This window comes from Vitis vinifera, chromosome 18 (genome assembly GCF_030704535.1).
Source record: "Vitis vinifera cultivar Pinot Noir 40024 chromosome 18, ASM3070453v1".
Lineage (NCBI taxonomy): Eukaryota > Viridiplantae > Streptophyta > Magnoliopsida > Vitales > Vitaceae > Vitis > Vitis vinifera.
The window spans coordinates 23,811,680-23,831,548 of NC_081822.1; the positions used below are offsets into that span (position 1 = coordinate 23,811,680).

At 35.2% G+C, this 19,869-nt stretch overlaps 3 protein-coding genes and 1 non-coding gene across 11 annotated transcripts; 2 read left to right on the forward strand and 2 right to left on the reverse strand.

Annotated features, from left to right (window-relative positions):
* Nucleotides 1–267: 267 nt before the first annotated feature.
* Nucleotides 268–2,651, reverse strand: LOC104882686 (uncharacterized). 2 transcript variants are annotated; one of them, XM_019216256.2, is made up of 5 exons: nucleotides 2,541–2,651; nucleotides 1,633–1,740; nucleotides 1,109–1,537; nucleotides 960–1,018; nucleotides 268–866 (listed from the first exon to the last, which is right to left on the reverse strand). In XM_019216256.2, the coding sequence occupies exons 2-5, from the start codon at nucleotides 1,688–1,690 to the stop codon at nucleotides 639–641; spliced, it is 774 nt and encodes a 257-aa protein (XP_019071801.1). In that variant the 5' UTR covers nucleotides 1,691–1,740; nucleotides 2,541–2,651; the 3' UTR covers nucleotides 268–638. The 2 variants fall into 2 exon arrangements, with proteins under 2 accessions (XP_019071801.1, XP_010665159.1); XM_010666857.3 differs by having other exon boundaries at nucleotides 268–872.
* Nucleotides 2,652–4,441: 1,790 nt separating this feature from the next.
* LOC104882685 (uncharacterized) lies at nucleotides 4,442–11,844 on the forward strand. 7 transcript variants are annotated; one of them, XR_009465041.1, is made up of 6 exons: nucleotides 4,442–4,775; nucleotides 8,580–8,744; nucleotides 10,024–10,122; nucleotides 10,201–10,710; nucleotides 10,801–10,859; nucleotides 10,952–11,844. XR_009465041.1 is itself a non-coding variant. In XM_010666855.3 (5 exons), exons 3-5 carry the CDS (start codon nucleotides 10,581–10,583, stop codon nucleotides 11,135–11,137), a joined length of 375 nt encoding a protein of 124 aa, XP_010665157.1. In that variant the 5' UTR covers nucleotides 4,442–4,775; nucleotides 10,024–10,122; nucleotides 10,201–10,580; the 3' UTR covers nucleotides 11,138–11,844. The 7 variants fall into 7 exon arrangements, 4 of the variants coding, with proteins under 4 accessions (XP_010665157.1, XP_010665156.1, XP_019071758.1 ...); XR_009465040.1 differs by having other exon boundaries at nucleotides 4,448–4,775; nucleotides 10,217–10,710; XR_009465042.1 differs by lacking the exon at nucleotides 8,580–8,744 and having other exon boundaries at nucleotides 10,217–10,710; nucleotides 10,958–11,844.
* Nucleotides 11,845–15,203: 3,359 nt separating this feature from the next.
* Nucleotides 15,204–15,277, forward strand: TRNAN-GUU (transfer RNA asparagine (anticodon GUU)). The gene has a single exon. It is a non-coding gene; the product is annotated as a tRNA-Asn (tRNA).
* A 59-nt stretch (nucleotides 15,278–15,336) lies between these two features.
* Nucleotides 15,337–19,864, reverse strand: LOC100248560 (5-formyltetrahydrofolate cyclo-ligase-like protein COG0212). The gene is made up of 6 exons (XM_002264565.4): nucleotides 19,024–19,864; nucleotides 18,679–18,769; nucleotides 17,414–17,640; nucleotides 16,674–16,749; nucleotides 15,898–16,023; nucleotides 15,337–15,686 (listed from the first exon to the last, which is right to left on the reverse strand). The coding sequence occupies exons 1-6, from the start codon at nucleotides 19,417–19,419 to the stop codon at nucleotides 15,538–15,540; spliced, it is 1,065 nt and encodes a 354-aa protein (XP_002264601.1). The 5' UTR covers nucleotides 19,420–19,864; the 3' UTR covers nucleotides 15,337–15,537.
* Nucleotides 19,865–19,869: the final 5 nt, after the last annotated feature.

A 19,869-nucleotide genomic window follows, 5' to 3' on the forward strand; every position in this document is an offset into this window, starting at 1 on the left:
CACAAACAATTAAACACCCCAAATCACCAAGTAAAAACAAATCTTGGGAGGCAAAACTTCAAATTAGACAAAAGATACAATGTAGTCTGACTAATTAAATAAATAAGAACTTAAGCATGCTATGGAGTTGCAAAGAAATGTTGAAATCTGAAGTACATCTGGTGTCTCTCAATGTTACCATATGCCGGCACATCAGGTAAAGTTAACACATGATAAGAATACAATTTTTTCAAAACAAAACTCAATTCGAGCATGAAGGCAACTAAAAACTCCAAACAATCGAGCAAATTTGAGAAAACGGTTCCGGAAAACGCACTAGGAAGGTCGCCAATGTCCTGAAAACCACATTTGCAATAGCCTGAACCACCTTTTCATAAAAATAAAAAAGGAACACCAAGATAGATGTATTTCACACAACTGTTCTAGAAGAGAGAACCCAAGAAGTTCTGTTAACACTGAAAAGTTTGACTACATTGAAATGAATTAATAATGTTTGATTATAGAACTTCTCATCACTCTGTACTCTCTCTTTCTAATGTTGAACAAATGGCTTGGTCTATTCTAGCATAGTCCCACTTTTCAAGACCTATTTTTCTAACAGTCATCACATCATGATGAAAGAGGCAACTGTAAACTAATCAATGTTTTGGCAAAACTGGTGTCTTAATCATTGTAAAATTGGGATCCATCTGCAACAAACCAAGAAAGTAGTCGGGAGCCACATTCAGATTTGGTGACTTGGGAGTCTTGGGAGGGGAAGAAGATGATTGATATTCACTGGGAACCCTTTTCAAACATAGAGGAGACTTATCTTCAATCATCAGCTCAGCTATTTCTTCCAATTCAAGCTTTCTTGGACTTCCAGGCTGAACCTACAAACAACATGAAGAGCAAGTCATATACACATAGTGAATATCAATGGTGGGTGCAGAATAAAAAACAACAAAATGATAACCCACCTTTGGCTTTCTTGATGATACTGGAGGCACATGACAAGATGGTAATTGCATGGAAAAATCTGGAAAAGAAGAACAACAATGAACGGATTAAAATGGAACGTGAAGATGAAATAATTGGATACAGTTTGACCAATGCCAACTTTAATCACCTTTGTGTAGTCCAATAGTCTCGAGAAAATAATCCTTGCTCATCATGTTCATATTCTGTGCTTTGATGCACTCCTCATGATCGTGCAGAAACTGTTCCTCAGCAATGGAATTGGGAAGAAAATATTCCTTCATTACAGAAGTCAGCTTTACATTTTTCTGATTCTTTGTGTTCGAAACATCGGAAAGGGGTTTCCTCCTTCCACTAGTCTGCACTTTCTCCTGAGCCTTGGAGATACTTTTCTTGCCACGAATAGTGTCTTTGGACCTAAAAGCATCAATCTCTTCCCCAACAGAAGTGAAAATCTTTGAGTCATGCCTCTTTGATGCCTTAATTGGAGAAGGCTTCCCTGAGTTTGTCAAATCACCAAGAGCTTTTCTTCCAGCAATGCCTTGTTTCTTCTGCACCTTGTAGACATTGGCTTCTTTCCCTGCATAAGCCCCCACTATAAAATGTCATATTACAATTCAAAGTAAGCCCATGTGGTTTATGGAGAAAACTCAAGATTCAGAAAAGAGAGCCAACCATCAAAGTGAAACTTCAAATTCTGATCTCGATTCAAGATACCAGTCTGAGTTGCCATTGATGCTTTTTCTGTGCAAATATACTCCCGAGTTCAATCTAGTGTAAAATCTGTGACCCAACAAATTCATGCGGTTATACATTGTGAACAACCAAAAGTTTTCACAAAATTCATAGCATTTGCATAGGTTAGAATCTGAGGAATGTGAACAATTAAACATTGTAAAATAATAGTCTGTAACCTGGTTAAAAATAAATAAATAAATAAAATAAATAAAAAATTTTAAAAATAAGGAAGAAAGAAAATAAATCCAAGCCAGAATCTGATTTTTTTTTTTTAACTTCAAAAATTTCTGAAGGTTCCATTTGTACAAATGGAAAAGCATTATCTAAACCCAATTTTAATTTCTCTTTACAGAGTTCCTAGAAACATTTTAATTTTCTTTTCTTTTCCTGCACTTCCTCAAAAACCAAACAGACTTTCTCTTTCTTTGTATTACATTTCCCCAGAAATCGTCAACAATGTAACTCAGATTTTTTTTTTGGGTCCATTTCCTCTTAAACCATAAACGATCTTTGGTCTTCATTTTATTCAAATCAATTAAGAGAGAAATTCAGATATTCAGAGATTGAACTTTTTCCTGTTTTCAAGAATTTATGTAACCATAATAAAACAAACAGAAACACTTCGTCTTGATAATTTTCTTACTCTTTCCTTTCAATCCCCGCAAAAAAAAAAGAAAAAAAAAAAGAACAAAAGAATGAGTGATGCTTTATTTTACAGAAGCTTCTTGATAATTTTCTTTCCCCTCTCTTTCAATCGATCCAAAGAAACCCCGCAGATACAGAATCAATCCCAAAAAAAACCCACATAATAAATCTCAAACAGTAGATTAAAAGAGAAAACTTACAGATCGTAGGACTGATCAATCTTTCCAAAATTTTCTGCCTGCTCTCCGAAAAAAACCCAGCAATTTTCTAGAATTTGAACCCTATCAAATCCATTTTCGGTATATAGAGGCATGGAACTCCAACGGTAACTTTTTTTCTTTTAAAACAAATGGCCATTTCTTGGCACTTAATTACTATAATGCCATAAACACAGTAAATCAATTTCCTCTCATTTATTAGGATATCCATTTTTATAAAATATAAAAGAAGTTTATTTTATTTGAGTAAATCATATTGTACTTTATTTTTAATCCTATAATGCATATCAAGTAATGATAAATTAAGGTGGGGAATTTTTTTTCATTTAATAAATGGTATAAATTTTAAAGAATTAATTTCATTTCTGCTATGTTTGGTACTTGAAAATTTTGAGGAAAAATATAAGAGAAAAAAAATAAAAATAAAAAGTGAAAGGGAAAAAAAATAAAGGAAAATAAAAATTAATTCAAAGCCAATAAATTATTTTTATATGTTTTTTAAAATTTATTTTACTTAATTTCCTCTATTATATAAAGATTGAATAGTTTTAAAATACATAAAATTTTAACTAATTTTAATTATATTTGACTTTTTTTTTATTGTAAAACCAAATGAAAATCATTTTCTTAGTATTTTTTATTTTTATTTTTTTACTATTTTTGGGGAATCAAACATACACCCTAGTATTCTAACCTTATAAATGTAGTTTTTTTTTTTTAATCATTTGATATGTTTCTTTTAATCATTTAATATATTCAATCCAATGTTAGAAATAATTATGTGAGTGATTAGGATTTCTTATTGGAAAAAATAAAAATAGGTTTTGATTCACTAATTTGAAAAAATATAGAAAAAAAAAACCATAACTTTTATAAATCAATTTTATTTTCACCCATTTAAAAATATTTTAAAATAAATACACTTTTTCATAACTCAATTAATTGTTTCCTAAAATGCCTCTTTCACATGTTAATAATAAGAAATTTTAGAAATTAAAAAAATAATTAAAACTAAAAAAGACTTTAAAGTTAAAAGTATAAAAATAAAATATTAACTTTTACTTAATTAAGACAGGTTGAAAATACAATCAAAGTAAATATTTTATTTTTTATTTTTTAAGCTTTTTTGTTTTTAATTTTTATACACTTACTTTTTTATTTTAAAATTTTCTTATTTTATTATTGATTTCAATTAACAAAAATTTTATTCAATTTTATCAAATAAAATGAGAAAATGAGGGGATTTACATAATACACAATATAAAATCATTATTAACTATGGGATTAGAAAGTTTTATTTATCAATTCTGGAGATTTTTTCCATAATAATCTGTATCTCATATTATATAATAAAAAATTTATAATATATTTATTTGTAAAAAAATTTTATCAAATTAAAATGATAAATTAATTTTGGATAATTTTATTTAATATTATCATGTAAAAAGGTATTTTAAGAAATAATTATTTCATGATAAAGTACGTATATTTTAAAATATTTTTAAATGGATAAATATAAAACTGATATATAAAAGTTGAAATTTTATTTTATATTTTATTTTAAATTAATAAATCAAAACCCATTTTTTCTCTTATTTATTAGTTGGACATGCTCTAATATGAGATAATATAAATGAATATTTGATTAAAAAGGTTAATACAAACCTAATTTTTTAAATTTAAAATTTTATTTTATTTTGATAAAAATATTCTTATTATTTTTTTTTATAAAAATAATATTTTATTTGAAAACCTACGAATTGGAAATGATAAATGACATTTATTTCATTAATGAATTACTTTTCAAGGAAAAAATATAAATGGGGTTAGATTCATAATTTGCCATTATTTGATCTGTTTTAACGAAATATTTATAATATAAAATATTCTAATTGTTACCGTTGAATTTCATTCATCAAACCCGGATTGCTTTAACCAAATATTAATATTCTAAATGTTACCGTTGGATTTCATTTATCAAACCCGATTGCCTACCTTCTGTGTTTTTCTTTGGAGCTCAGTGTCAGCCCCTCAAAAACGAGTTGGGGAGAGCCCCGTGATTCTGAGCGTGTAACTTGTGGCTTGGAGGAAGGCTGGCCTAGAACGTGTCTAGGGCGCCGCACAGACGCAAAAACTTAGGCCCAGATTTTGTGTATGTGACACTCAGCCACTGCATCTCAACAGTTTCTCTGGCCGGGACCGGACGACAATCCATCCGTAAGATCTCCCTTCCAATTTCTGAATTTTATTTTCAATTCAACGTTCTTGATTATGATTTAGGTTTGTATGGATCCTTTGTGATTTGTGATTTTGATTTTGATTTTGCCCTAAAGTTCAGGGTTCTTGTTTTCTTCAATTGTTTGTCTGTGCTTAAATTTTTACTTTGGAATGCGATTGCTTTTCTTTGAGAATGCGCAGTCCACCTCCTAGTTTTCGTGGATATTCTTCTTGCCCAGCTGCCCGATACGGTCTCCTTCGGTTAAATTCTCCAAGAAACCTCAAACAACCTCCAGAAATTTTCAGTTTTCTATTCGGTTGAAATCTTCGTCTTGTGCTCTCAATGCTATTGAGTCAAACCCAACAGGCCATTGGGCTTTCGGCGATGCCCAGAACTTGCCGGTTCGGCTTCAGGATGGGTTCCAGAAAACACCCAGTAAACTATTGAGTCCCAATAGACCTAATTCTACGCCGGGGAATAGTTGGATAAACCCGGATTCCCATGTGTGGAATTCGTTGGTTGATGTTTATATAAAATGTTGGAGCTCTAAGTATGCATGTAAGGTGTTTGGGGAAATACCTGACGAGATTTTGTGTCCTGTTGCGGGGAAGCCTAGCTAATATATGTATATAAGCAACACAAGAAAAAGAGGGTATGTGATCTTAAAAGAAGGTTTGTTTGTTTTTTTTTTTTTTTTTTTTCTCTCCCCATTGGGACTTGAGCCTGAAACCTCCCATAAACCCACCCCAACCCTTTACCACTTGAGCTAGGCCTCAAGAGCTATGTCGAAGAATTATTTGGCAAGGAACGTGAAAGAATAAAAAGTGGGGAAAGATCACTATTCCATCAAATGTCAAAGAATTATTTGGCAAGGAATGTGAAAGAATGGTGATAAAGCTCTAGGCACGGATGGATTCACCGTGGCTTTTTGGCAAGCTTGTTGGGACTTTGTGAAGGAGGAGATTTTGGAGTTGTTTAAGGAGTTTTATGATCAAAGCTCCTTTGCCAAAAGCCTTAATACCACTTTCCTGGTCCTTATTCCAAATAAAAGGGGTGTTGAGGACCTGGGGGACTTTCGGCCCATCAGCCTTTTAGGGGGACTGTACAAGCTTTTGACCAAGGTGTTGGCAAATAGGCTGAAGAAGGTTTTAGGAAATGTGGTTTTCGTGGATCAAAATGCTTTTATGAGGGGCAGACGGATTTTGGATGCTTCGCTTATAGCTAATGAGGTGATTAACTCCTGGCAAAAACGAAGAGAGAAAGGGCTGATCTGTAAATTGGACATTGAAAAAGCCTATGACAGCATAAATTGGATTTTTCTTATGAAGGTTTTGCATAAGATGGGCTTTGGGTCTCGGTGGATGGAGTGGATTTGGCGGTGCATTTCAACTGCCAAATTCTCTGTTCTGGTCAATGGGGTGCCAGCAGGCTTCTTCTCGAGCACCAAGGGGCTGCGTCAAGGAAATCCTCTTTCTTCTTACCTTTTTGTCTTGGGAATGGAAGTGCTAAGTGCACTCATAAGAAGGGCTGCTGATGGGGGTTTCATCTCAGGCTGCAGATTTCGGGGGAGAGGAAGGATGGAGATAAATGTCTCCCACTTACTCTTTGTTGACGATACAATCATATTCTGCGAAACAAGGAAAGAGAATCTAACCTTCTTAAGCTGGATTTTGGCTTGGTTTGAGGTTGTGTCCGGCTTAAGGATCAACTTGGCCAAAAGCAAATTAGTTCCAGTTGGTGAGGTGGAAGAGATTGAGGAAATGGTGGTGGAGCTAGGGTGTAGGGGGTGGGGTCTCTGAGAGGCCCACTGTTTACTTGGGCTGCCCTTAGGAGCTCATCACAAGGCTCCTTCTATGTGGGATGGGATGGAAAAGAGAATGAGGAGAAGATTAGCTCTGTGGAAAAGACAATATATTTCCAAAGGTGGAAGAATCACCCTCATTAAGAGCACACTGGTTAGCATGCCGATTTACCAATTGTCCATCTTTTGAAGCCCAAGATTGTTGTAAGAAGGCTTGAAAAATTACAAAGAGACTTCCTTTGGGGAGGGAGAAGCTTGGAAAGGAAAGTCCACTTAATCAAATGGGAGGTGGTGTGTGCTTAAAAGGAGAAGGGTGGTCTAGGCATAAGGAAGATTGTCCTTTTGAACAAGGCCTTGCTGGGCAAATGGATATGGAGATTTTCCATTGAAAAGGACAATCTTTGGAAGAAGGTGATTTTGGTGAAGTATGGCCAAGAGGGTTTTGGGTGGAGGACTAATGAGGCTCGTGGGACGTTTGGAGTGGGGGTTTAGAAGGAGATTCTGAAGAAGGCAAACTGGTGTTGGGATAACATAGAGTTTAAAGTGGGTAAAGGGACTAAAGTCAAGTTCTGGACTGATCATTGGTGTGGCAATGCAGCGCTATCCCAAAACTTCCCCCAGTTATTCACCTTGGCGGTCCATAGGAATGCAACAGTTAATGAAGTGTGGGACTCTAGTTTTGGTCAAGGAGGTTGGAATCTCAAATTCTCTAGAGATTTTAATGATTGGGAGTTGGATTTGATAGGAGATTTGCTTAATATGTTGAGGGACTTCAGGATATCTTCAGAGGGGGATTCAGTTTTCTGGAAAGGTGGGGGAAGTGGTATTTTTGGGGTTAAGGATGCTTATAATCTGCTAGTTGCTCCCAACGATTTTGCTTTCCTGAAAAAGTGCATTTGAGTGGATAAGGTTCCAACCAAAGCTATTTTTTTGCTTGGGAGGCCACATGGGGGAAGATTCTCACCTTGGATAGGCTTCAAAAACGGGGGTGGCAGCTCCCTAATCGCTGTTTTTTGTGTGGTTGTGAAAAAGAAACTGTAAATCATATTCTTTTATACTGTATAGTGGTCAGGGTCCTCTGGGAGATCGTCCTTGCCTTGTTTGGGGTTCAGTGGGTGTTCCTAGAGACAGTTAAAGAGGTGTTATTCAGTTGGAGGGGCTCTTTTGTGGGGAAAAAGATCTGGAATTCCATTCAGTGGGTGTTCCGTATTTTTTGGACGGTCTAAAAGGAAAGAAATAGATTAGCTTTTAGGGGGAGGGGGGGGGGGGGGGGCAGGGGTGCTTAGCTATACAGAAGCTCGAAAATTCTTTTGTATGTAATTTGTGGAGTTGGGCTAGGGTGTATATTGGAGAGGAGTCCTCTTCGCTCTTAGGCTTTTTGGAGTGGCTAACGTCCACTTAAGGGCTGGTGAGGTTGCTTGTTTTTTGCGTTTCTTGGTTTAGGCTGCTATGTATACTCCCTGTATGCTTTGTGGCTTTTTGCCTTTTATTAATCTATTGCGTGCTTATTTATAAAAAAAAAAAAAAAGGAATGTGAAAGAATGAAAAGCAGTGAATCTCCCTATTCCAACTATCATTTCTGCTGGTAGTGTAGATTTCTGGTCATCAATTGATGCCACCAACACTATAAATGGCTGAACAAAGAACTCAGAAATTAGATCAAGGCAAAAGCTCTAAGTTTATAACCAGTGGTCTAGTTTTGTTCTGTCCTAGCAGTTTGTATGTATGCAATGGCATCTCAAGGATTGGTTTCTGGTAGTTGCTGCTTCTATAGCTAATTTGGACTGTCAATAAAGCTCCTAGTGCTCAGATCGGATTGGATGAGAATTGCATTGTTAGGTCTAGATATCAGTGCAAGAAAGCAAAAGAACCACATGAGTTGTTTTGGGGCACTCTTTAGTTTATATAAGAAGGCACCAAAGCTTACAGGTGTTTATTTTTAAATGTGTGTGGCTAAATTTATAGTTGTCTCCACATGATGTGCATTTGCATTTGTGAGCAGGAGAAATGGGAAAAAAGAAAAAAAAATGGTTCAGAGGGCAAGAACATCAAGCTATGCTTGCTCCCTTCAGGAAAGGGGATAGGCGCATGTCTCAGGAGCTCTGGGACACAGTCCTCGACTGTTCTGCCTATGCTTGCTAATCTGAACATCAAGCTATGCAAGGTGGTAAGCATCAGATTGGAACTCTGACAATCACAGTGACCAGGCCGAAATGCTATTTAATTGTTACTGTGTGCATTAACAAAGAGGAAAATTGAGAACAGAGAAAAAAAAATTTGTGGGAACAAATAAAATTCATGACTAGTTGCTGGGTTTTCCCTGTGGAGAGGTTGGCCCCCTGTGAACTGAATCCAATTCTTCATACATTACACCAGGAAAAAACAACTGATGACTAGAAATTTCCTAGTTTTCAGTTGATTTCAAAGCACCTTAACATTTTTTTATTAAAAGATAATGTTCTAGAACTCTAGTTTCTTCATTTTCACCATGGATGTATGTAGGTAGACTTTAAGATGAATTACATAAATTATTATATGTTCTGCGCCTTTTTATTCTGTTTTTATCTTCTTATTTTCTTCTCTTTATTATTGTATTTTTTGGGTCATGATTTATCATAGTAAACTGCTATATTGATTTGTTATTTTCTTCTTGAAGTTATTATTCTTTGTCTTTGCTTTATCCCCATCTCTTTTTTTTTTTTTTTTTTACTTTGCTATATTGATGATGATGCTCCTACAGTTGCATTGCTGATGATTTCTGAGGAAATGTAATACAAAGAAAGAGAAAGTCCGTTTGGTTTTTGAGGAAGTGCAAGAAAAGAAAAGAAAATTAAAATGTTTCTAGGAACTGTATAAAGAGAAATTAAAATTGGGTTTAGATAATGCTTTTCCATCTGTGCAAATGGAACCTTTAGAAATTTTGGAAGTTAAAAAAGAAAAAAAATCAGTTTCTGGCTTGGATTTATTTTCTTTCTTCCTTTTTTTAATTATTTTTTTTAACCAGGTTACAGACTATTGGAATGGTTTTTACTATTTTTTTGATTGGCTTGGCACTTTTTGATTTCTAAGAAAAAGGAAAAGGAAAAATAAAAAATAAAAAATTAAGATCAAGACTGTAAGCTAGTTGGCTATTATAGGATTTTAAATTTTATTCTCTGTTTCCTGCAAATTCTTGCCAACCAAATAGAATCATATTCTTTATGGATTAGATTATGCTTGGTCTACCAAAAAAATTGCCACAAGCTTTTCACAACGTATACACAGTAATCATAATTTCACAACTCATAATCCTTATGCATTGTCTGTTGGTTATGTTGAAATTTTCATTATTTTACAATGTTTAATTGTTCACATTCATCAGATTCTAACTTATGCAAATGCTATGAATTTTGTGAAAACTTTTGGTTGCTCACAATGTATAAATGCATGAATTCGTTGGGTCACAGATTTTGCAGTAGATTGAACACAGAGCACATTTGCACAGAAAATGGCAACTCATACTGGTGTCTTGATTCGAGATCAGAATTTGAAGTTTCACTTTGATGGTTAGCCCTCTGTTCTGAATCTTGAGTTTTCTCCATAACCACATGGGCTACTTTGAATTGTAATCTAACATTTTACAGTGGGGGGCTTATGTAGGGAAAGAGGCCAATGTCTACAAGGTGCAGAAGAAACAAGGCATTGGTGGAAGAAAAGCTCTTGGTGATTTGACAAACTCAAGGAAGCCTTCTCCAATTAAGGCATCAAAGAGGCATTACTCAAAGATTTTCACTTCTTTTGGGGAAGAGGTTGATGCTGTTAGGTCCAAATAGATTCGTGGCAGGAACAGTATCTCCAGCCTCTTTCAGGGCGTGATTTATGTTTAAAATAAAATAAAATTTCAGGGCGTTTTAGTTGACTGATTGTCAGTTTGAATTAGGAGGAATCCTTAGGATACCCTTTAACCTAGGGTAATGGGTCAGATTCTGGGTAGCCCAGAATTTGGGTCGTGACAACTTCTGTAATGGAGGATCATTTTCTTCCCAATTCCATTGCTGAGGAACAGTTTCTCCACAATCATGAGGAGTGCATCAAAGCACGGAGTATGAACATGAGCAAGGATTATTTTCTCAAGACTATTGGACTACACAATGGTGATTAAAGTTGACATTGGTCAAACTGTATCCAATTATTTCATCTTCACGTTCCAGTTTAATCTGTTCATTGTTGTTCTTCTATTCCAGATTTTCCCATGCAATTACCATCTTGTTATGTGCTTCCAGCATCATCAAGAAAGCCAAAGGTGGGTTAGCATTTTGGTTTTTTTTGCTTCTGCACCCACCATTGATATTCATTATGCATGTGTATATGACTTGTTCTTCATATTGTTTGTAGGTTCAGCCCGGAAGTCCAAGAAAGCTTGAATTGGAAGAAATAGCTGAGCTGATGATTGAAGACCAATCTCCTCTATGTTTGAAAATAGAGGTGCCCAGTGAATATAAATCATCTTCTTGTTCTCCCAAGAGTCCTAAGTCATCAAATCTGAATGCGGGTCCCAACTACTTTGTTGGTTTGTTGTAGATCGAGCCCAATTTTACAATGATGGAGACACCGGTTTTGCCAAAACATTGATTAGTTTATCATGATGTGATAGACACTATCTCTACTCTTCTCCTGTATTGCCAAAACATTTTTGTTTTGGGGCAAAATAGCCCTATTATGGGGGGCAAAATAGCCCTACTCTCTGTCTTCAGGTTTTTTCGCCGCCTTCTTTATCAATTCTCTAATTTCAATTTTCATTTTTGTTGATTTTTCTTGGTCCATTTGGTTGGCAAGAAAACGCTGCAAAAGTTGGAAACAGATTGGTTTTGAATTTGAAAAGGCTAGGGATTTTTTTTTTATTGGTTGGTTTTAATTTCATCTGCTTCCTCGCCAACCGAGAGAGGATTAGGGTTTTGAGATTGAAATACCTCCTACGGGTTGAGCCTTCCCTGTTTCTTGTTTCTTTTTGGATTCATCTGTTTGATCATACTGGATTTAGGGTTTTTTTTCTTCAGATGTTTATGGAGTATAGATAGAGTTAAGTGGTAAGAATGGTGTCTGAGGCACTTGTAATTATAGAAAAGCCTTTTTTCTTTCTTTTATTTTTTGAAATACTAAATTTTAATTCCTTGTTGTGCTGTTTTCAGTCAAAGGTCTATTTTTTGGCTTTGGTTTTTCAAACACTGTAAGGTGGAATGCTATGAACATGCGATCAGAATAAAATATGATTGGGTTTCTAATTTAAATTTGTTTGTGTTTTTCATACATATGCATCTTTTTCTCTCAATTATGAAAATAGAAGGATTATTCATTGTTGGAGTTGTTTAAAATAACGGAACCGTCCAAAGTCATTCATGTTCGCATCGCAATGTGGGGCATGAAATATCAGAGGTATGTGTTATTCTTTCAATTCAAATGATTTCTAAATTTATACATGCTTGGAATGATTTCCATATGCTGAACATTTCTCAGTAGCATACACACATATCTAGTGGTTTCTTCTTCTCGTTCTCGTTCTATTTTCATTTAGACTTATGATTTGTTTAAAGCCAGATAATCTCCAAATTCACCTATCCTTAATGTAGTGATGTTTTAATTGGTGCATCAATCACTTTTATAAAAAGGAAAAAGCTCTGAAGGGGATGCCTCCAAAAAACATCATCCCTTCTATATTTTCCTATGCAGAACAGCTACACCAACTTCCTTTTTTAATTTTCCGCTAGGATATAAAATCGCAAGCTGAAGATGCGACTCTATTTAGGTAAAAATATGGCCCTCAGTTGCTACAAGATATATTTTTTGGGATCTAATGATTGAACATTTTGTAAAAAGGCTAGAATTGTGGGAGAGAAAGTATTTATTGAAGGGAACAAGAGTTACCTCCAAATTTAGTACCCTTTCAAGCTTGGTTGTCTACTTATGTCCTCATTGGTGATTCTGGTTAGTTCATTCAATGTCAGAGAAGCTACAGGGAGACTTTCTACGGGTTGGAGGGAAGGGTAGGTTAGGGAATCTCTCATATGATGAATTGTGTAACCTTTATTGTCCAGAAAGGTGGGATAGCTGGGAATTAGAAACTCGGTGACCCTTAATAAAATCTTGTTGGGTAAGGAACTGGAAGTTTTTGGAAGAAAGCTGTGGTGGGAAAGTTCAGGAACTGGGGAGGGATGGTGATACTGGGACAGTACAGTTTGTTTTGGGGAGAAGTCTCCTGAAATGAAACGAGGAAGGGTTGGGATCTTTTCCAGGTCTTGACTTATCTATCAATGGGGAATGAGCATGGAAGGTGGTTTTGGGAGGGTCGGAGTCTTTTCCAGGTTTTGAGTACACCCATGCGGCAAAGGACTACTTCTGACTTAAGCGTGGATGCTGATTATAGGAGTTTGGAAGGCAATTTAGGTACTGGATTAATAGTTAACTGAAGCTTCTGCAATTGTGTGTTGGAGGGGATGGGAGTTTTATGGCCTAACATCTAGTAGCAAAATTGTCAAGTAGTTGAGAGATGGTGTGTTGATTTATAAATCTTAAAGCAAGTTTTCTTGGTCAAATACTGATTTATGGTACTTCCTTTATGATCAAACTTTTCATATTGGATCTCGGTTGCTTGGGTTTTTTCTTGTGTCATCCAAGATTGGCATTTTTCTTGTGTGGGAAGCTGCTTGGAAAAAGATTCTCATCATAGCCCAGCCGGTGCAAAGGAGTTGTGTACCCTTGTGAACTAGTGTTATTTATGCAAATGGTATATAGTGTTGGCGAAGCATATTCGTTATCATTGTGTTGTAATGCCAGACTTGTGGGCATTAGTGTACTCTTTATTTGGTGTTGATTAGGCTTTGTGGCCTTCATCCAAAAGTACTCTTATTTTTCTTGGTATGATATGTATGTGATGAAAAGGAAAGTTCAAAGGCGTACATGGCTATATTTTTTTTGTTGCATCTGGAAGGGAAGATATTGAAGAATTGTTAAAGGGTTGGGAGCTGTCACTGGAGAAGCTTAAATAGTACTACAAGGTGAGATTACTAAGACACCGGTGTTCTCCATTTTTGGTGTTCAATGGGTTATTTCTAAGACAAGGAAACCCTCTTAGGATGGAACGAGACTTTTAAAGGGAAAAAGTGCATTATTGCTTAACTGTCGGATTGATAGGTTGCTAAATATTAAATATAATGAGAGAAAACAATTTAACAAAATTGGGACTTAGAATAAGTTTAGATATAACCTAGGATGGCATCCCAATGATAAAAAACCAAAGGAGCAAAGAATAAATTTAGATAGAACCTAAGATGGTATTTCAATTATTAGAGTCCAAAGGAACCAAAAATAAACTTAGAACCTAAGATGACATCTCAAATGATGAGTGATCATAAGACTAAAGAATAAACTTAGAACCTAGGATGACAACCCAATGATGAGAGGCCAATAGAGCAAAGAATAAACATGCATGGATAAAACCTAAGATGAAGTCTCAATAATGAGAAGCCAAAGGAACAAATAATAAACGTAACCTAGGATGATGTCTCAATTGTAAGAAATTGAAGGTACAAAGAATAAACATGGATAGAAACCTACGATGGTGTCCCAATGATGAGAAACCAATGGGACAAAGAATAAACTTAGATAAACCTAGGATGACGGTCCAGTAATGAAAAACGAAAGGAACAAACAATAAACTTAGATAGAACTTAGAATAGCTTCCCAATAATGAGAAGCCAAAGGAACAAAGAGTAAACTTAGATAAGAGCTACGATGACTTCCCAATTATGAGAACCCAAAGGAATAAAGAATAAACTTAGATAGAACCTATTAATCTTTATATAAAATTGATTCATACTTCGCAATCCAATTCTATGTAAATAGATTTACAATCCTAACAAATTTCTAATCATATGATTTTTGTAAACATTAGTATAAATTAAGTTACCATACATTTCTTGTTCCAATCACATATAGAAATATAATTAAATTATTAGACATATCTTATTTCATTATTGAAACTTAATTTGATTTAATTATGATTGAAATACAAAACTTTGAATGTAGGAAAATTTGATTTGTTTCTTAACCTTCTTAATTTTTGACAGAATAATAATCGGTATCATTTAATAACATATTTATTGAAAATATAGGGAAAAATGTTATTTGCATGAAATGATTTTTTAATAATTTTAATGACCTTTATAGTTATTATTTTTCAATGCCAAAAAATAAATAAATAAAAACAATGTTGTTTATTTGGTAAACAAGAATAGAATGTAACTATACTTTTTTATTTTAATTTAAAAAAAATCAAGAAACATAAAAATATTTCATATCTTCATTTTTTTTAATAGAATTAAAAAATTACATACCTTCATTTTAAATCATATTATAACGTTAAAAACAAAAATCGTATAATTTTGAAAATATATGCAAGGTTTTAATTAAAAATAAATAAAAATAAAAATAAAATTATTTTTATTTTTCTTGAATGTGCCTGGGTTTAAGGGCTAGCAACCTACTAGAACCATGAGTAAAAAATTGTAAAAGTGAGTTTCAGTAAATTGTCATCCATAGTTTTTGGTAGTTTACTTGATTAAATTTAACTGATTATTAATCTTAACAAGCAGCTGGAGTAGCTCAGTTGGCTAGAGCGTGTGGCTGTTAACCACAAGGTCAGAGGTTCAAGCCCTCTCTCTAGCGAATGTTTTTCCATTTTCTGTTCATAACCAGAACTAAGACATACATTTTTCCTCTCATCATAGCCCAAACCAATACATGCATAACCATTTGGGAAGGGGACTACTAAGACATACATTTTTCCACTCATTATAGCCCAAACCAATACATACATAACCATTTGGGAAGGGGACTATTTCTTTGTTATACATATCATGGGTGTAATTTATATAAATGTTCTTTGCTTCTGTCTTCATTCAAGTATAAAATAAACATAAGACAGATCAGCGCTTCCGCTTAGCTGTAGGTGGCAATTTCTCAGATGGACCACAGGGGAGCTTCTGTCCGGTTTCTCCTTCAATCCTACTCTTGAGTTCTCTGAGTATTCGAATTTGACCAAGCTTCTCAGGAGATAATTTGTCCCAGTAGATCCCTGCACTCACAATGAAGAAAGGTTCACTCGGTGTAACGTCATCTTCTAAACATAACAAAAGGTACACTATTTCAAACTCTCGACCAAAACAGTTTTTACTGCCTCGTTCACTTTGACAGTTTCAAGGTCACATGGGCATCAGGTTTGTCTGAACATCCTGCTCCTCAGAGTCATGATGCTGATAATGAAAAAGAAGAATTGCCTGACGAACCTTGAGGCTTTGGGATTGAGGTGTTGGTAAAAATGACTTGGGTTGGGGTGCATATAATATCAACTGGCACGTCATGGATTAACAGCTTCTCAACAGGAATATCATCGACCAATTGCTCATCATGTACTGCAAAATCAGAGAATCAAAATAATGAAGCGATAATTAGAAAAAAAGAAAAAGAGGGGGTGGGGGGAGGGGAAGATAACAAATCAGATGGCCACATATATGAGTTGGGAAGAACTACTCAACTACCAGGTCTGATTTTTCTTGTGTTATAAGCCACACCAGTCTCACAATTCTTTTCAAAATACATAAAACACAGAGCCTCCCAGGTCGTAATCATCCAGTACCATATAACTCATGAGAATACACTAAATAAATAAGTGGGGATGACAACTGTATTTGCAGTCAGAATAGTTTTCCAGTTATACTGAGATTCAGAAATCTGAAATACACTTGTTGACAGGACATGGGATTACTTCAATAACACATTCATGATTTACTGTCATCCAAAATTCACATGTCAAGATACTTATGAAAGAGTAGCTCTGCAACTAAATAGCACGATGACTAGTTTCTTGAGATACTCAGGTTTACAACATTTTGAAATGAAAACTTCCATTTTGAATTAAAAATATTGTGAATCAAATATAAGATAAGAATCCACCAGCGTTGAAGTGATATACTGAGAATGAATGCCAAAGGGTTACAGTACCTGGATCCCCTCCAAAAGAAACAGATAATCATAGCAACAATAGTTGTAGAAACCTACTTACCTGAGGTGACAATAGGAGTAGTGTCATCTATGGCTCCCATGTACCGCAACATCCCATATTCAAGTTCTGCAAACCCCTGAAGCAGAGACATGACAAATTCCAGTAAATTCTTAAAAACAGGGTAAAGTGAAACCATTCTAAGAAGCAGTAACAACACAAGTAGATGTCAAGATAGTACAAGAGGAAATCTATCAAAGATAGATTTGATTGTGCCCAGGTAAAAAAACAAGTTCTGTGACAATCTAAATTAAAAACAGATGGATCATAGGGGGGAACCAGAGCTGGATAATCATTTCTTGCCATGCAACATAATTAGTAGGTTCAATAAGGCAATATTTGATATGCAACGAGGAAAAAAGATAATGTTAATACTAATAATAATAATAATAATAACAATAACTAAAACAAAATGTTATGCATACAAAATATCATAGGAGTAACCAAGTCATTCCTGAGAACATAATACTACTAAGAATAATAATAACAATAACTGAAACAAAATGTAATGCATACAAAATATCATAGGAGTAACCAAGTCATTCCTGAGAACATAATTTATAGATAAGCAACTCAATCTTAGGAAGAAGTACAAAGTGCTACTTCTCTCATAAAAGATGAGAACATATTCATATTCTAGGTTTCCAAATACTTCAAAACAACATTCACCAGCTATTCCCACCACTCTAGATTCTAGAGTCTTCAAAATACAGCAACAAGCATCATATGTTATTAGTTATTACCTCACCCTTGCCAAGTCGTGCACCAGTCTTTGGGTCAACGGCAACTGAGCCTATGACAATAAGGTCCACCTTGATCTGCTCATCTAATCCAATTGGCCTTCCATATTTAGCAACACCTACAGAGGTGCATGCCTCATTGATGGTGCTAGGGGTTAACATGCTTGATTCCAGAACAGAGAAAAAGCCCGTCCTTAAACGAGGCTGAGGAGTTAATAGCTTTTTTCCACCTGCATACATACAAATCAATATTAAAACTAAAATCTAGTAGTTGTCAATGAATCAAAACATAACAGGCAAACAGCACCAATGCATGCATAAAAAACCAATTCAATTGAACCCAGATTAATACTGGTTCCAAATCTGTTAGAAAATATCCACTATGCTTTATGTCAACTATTTGGAATTTGAATTCTGTTAACCATTAAAAATGATGTCCGTGTTCTTCCTAGCCAACAATCATTTTGAGGAAATAGCCTAATCCTATAGGAGCTTTAGTCTATAGCATGCATTGCTAACAAACTATAACTCAAAGTAGAATGGTGTAGAAAAAACAACTAGGTCTTTAACAACCAAAGCAATAATAATCTATTATATAACAATTGAATTATGGGATAGAAGTTCATAATTCAGTTAGGTACAATAGGAAAAAATATCCAACATATAATGTTAATTTTAATAAAACAGTTCCTTTTTAGTACATGCAAAGGCTATGTTTGGAGTGTAAAGTTCCCACATATATAGAGTGATTCCATCATAACTTAAATTACATCTGAAGGTCAAAATCCATCATCACAATTGAGATACTTGTAGGAAGTCCTTTAAGGCTTACATCTCAAGTTCTGCTTAAGTTGATGTTCAAGGGAACTCCCAAGGCACTCACAACTTTACACATAATCAAGGTGGGAAGCTTGTTAACAAAATTCTGTGAAATCATAGTAGAGAAAAACCACCAAACTGAATCTGTCAAGGCCTCTCTTTTAGGCCTTTTCTTGTTTGTTCCCTTTTGCATGCACTTGTATGCTTCAGATCACATGCATTTAGGTTGCACCTTCTTCCCACCATCCTCTAATGCATTTTATGTTACTAAAGAAAACAACCAAAGCATGAAAATTTCAAAAAGGGCAGCACATAAGATTCTTAAATAATAACTCACTGCCTATGTGTTGTCATAAAGCTGGGTGCTATAAGAAAGAAATCTTTGATGCACATTGCACTTCTTGAATAAGATGAATTTCACAGTTGAACTAATAAATACAGCAACTAACCAGAGAGTGTGAGGAACCTCACTTGCTTCTGTGGCGAATCTGGATTAACTTTCACACATTTGGCAACCCCAAATGCTTCCAACCCACCCAACTGTCAGAACCCATATGACATATAGCTCTAATTACATTTTCAATATTCCATCCATAAATAAAAGAAAACAAAACCATAGGAATCATTGAACACTACGGATATTATAAATTCGTATGAATCTATTTAACAACGGTGCGCCATATTTGGACAAAGCGTAGAAATTTGATGCACTGGGTGACTGAATAGCATTTTCCATTTTAGACAAAAAATAAAATTCTGGGCAACTAAACGCACCGGCAAAAGCAAAAACTCACTTTCTGAGCAGCAGCTGCAGCGCCAACAAAATTGGGGATACGGTGGTGAACGGGGCGAGGATTTTGGGCAATGTTGCGGGTCTCCATGAAATCCCAAACCCTCTTTCGGATAACCCATTTCCAAGCTTTGGGGTCCGTTTCGGTCTCCCTCTTGGAAGCCTCTGCCATGGATTCGCGAGCTCTGGCGTCGAGGGTGAGCCTCTCGGCCTCGAATGCCGCCTCGTCGAAAACGGCGTCGTTTCTGCTACTTCTGCTACTGCCCAGCTTTTGATAATTTCTTGAACCGCCGACGTTTTTGTTGAGAGAGAAGGGGACAGAAAAGGAAAAGGAGGTTGGAGAGTCGTGGGGTTTGTTGAAGATGGCGAATGGGGATGATATTCGAATCATTGCGTCCATTAACGAAACAACCAGAATGAAAGAAGTTATTTTTTCTGACGATACGAATCTGATAAGGTTTCAGAATTCACCCACCTTCATTTTGGTTAGACGTTGAAACATACATCTTCTGGGCGCATTAACCACTCCTTAGGCTAACTTTGGTTTCCTAAACAGGATATGGATAACCAGTTGGGACGATTATTTTTGAATCAAAAAATAAATTAAAAAATATATTGCATTTTAATATTTAATATTTATTTAAAATAAAAATTATATATATATATATATAGACCGACTCAGAGGCGGAGGAGAGGAGGATCAAGTGTTACAACACTTTCACTTGATTCATAGCGACTCTGCAATAAATCTAATAGAAACTTAACTAAGAGAGTGATGAAAATGTCACAATTCTGCCTAAATAGTGATTCTGCAATAAATATTTCTGAGACTTCGTGGGTGGGAGGGAGG

Bases quoted from the DNA above. Each gene is read 5' to 3' on its own strand.
- LOC104882686 (XM_010666857.3), bottom strand. From the start codon at position 1,690: ATGGCAACTCAGACTGGTATCTTGAATCGAGATCAGAATTTGAAGTTT. The intron at 1,538-1,632 runs GTTGGCTCTCTT...GGGCTTATGCAG, and splicing joins TTTGAAGTTTCACTTTGATG to GGAAAGAAGCCAATGTCTAC. The intron at 873-959 runs GTGGGTTATCAT...TGTTGTTTGTAG, and splicing joins TATCATCAAGAAAGCCAAAG to GTTCAGCCTGGAAGTCCAAG.
- LOC104882685 (XM_010666855.3), top strand. From the start codon at position 10,581: ATGGAGGATCATTTTCTTCCCAATTCCATTGCTGAGGAACAGTTTCTC. The intron at 10,711-10,800 runs GTGATTAAAGTT...CTTCTATTCCAG, and splicing joins GACTATTGGACTACACAATG to ATTTTCCCATGCAATTACCA. The intron at 10,860-10,951 runs GTGGGTTAGCAT...TATTGTTTGTAG, and splicing joins CATCATCAAGAAAGCCAAAG to GTTCAGCCCGGAAGTCCAAG.
- LOC100248560 (XM_002264565.4), bottom strand. From the start codon at position 19,419: ATGGACGCAATGATTCGAATATCATCCCCATTCGCCATCTTCAACAAA. The intron at 18,770-19,023 runs GTGAGTTTTTGC...GGGTTCTGACAG, and splicing joins CTGCAGCTGCTGCTCAGAAA to TTGGGTGGGTTGGAAGCATT. The intron at 16,750-17,413 runs GTAATAACTAAT...TCTCTGCTTCAG, and splicing joins CACGACTTGGCAAGGGTGAG to GGGTTTGCAGAACTTGAATA.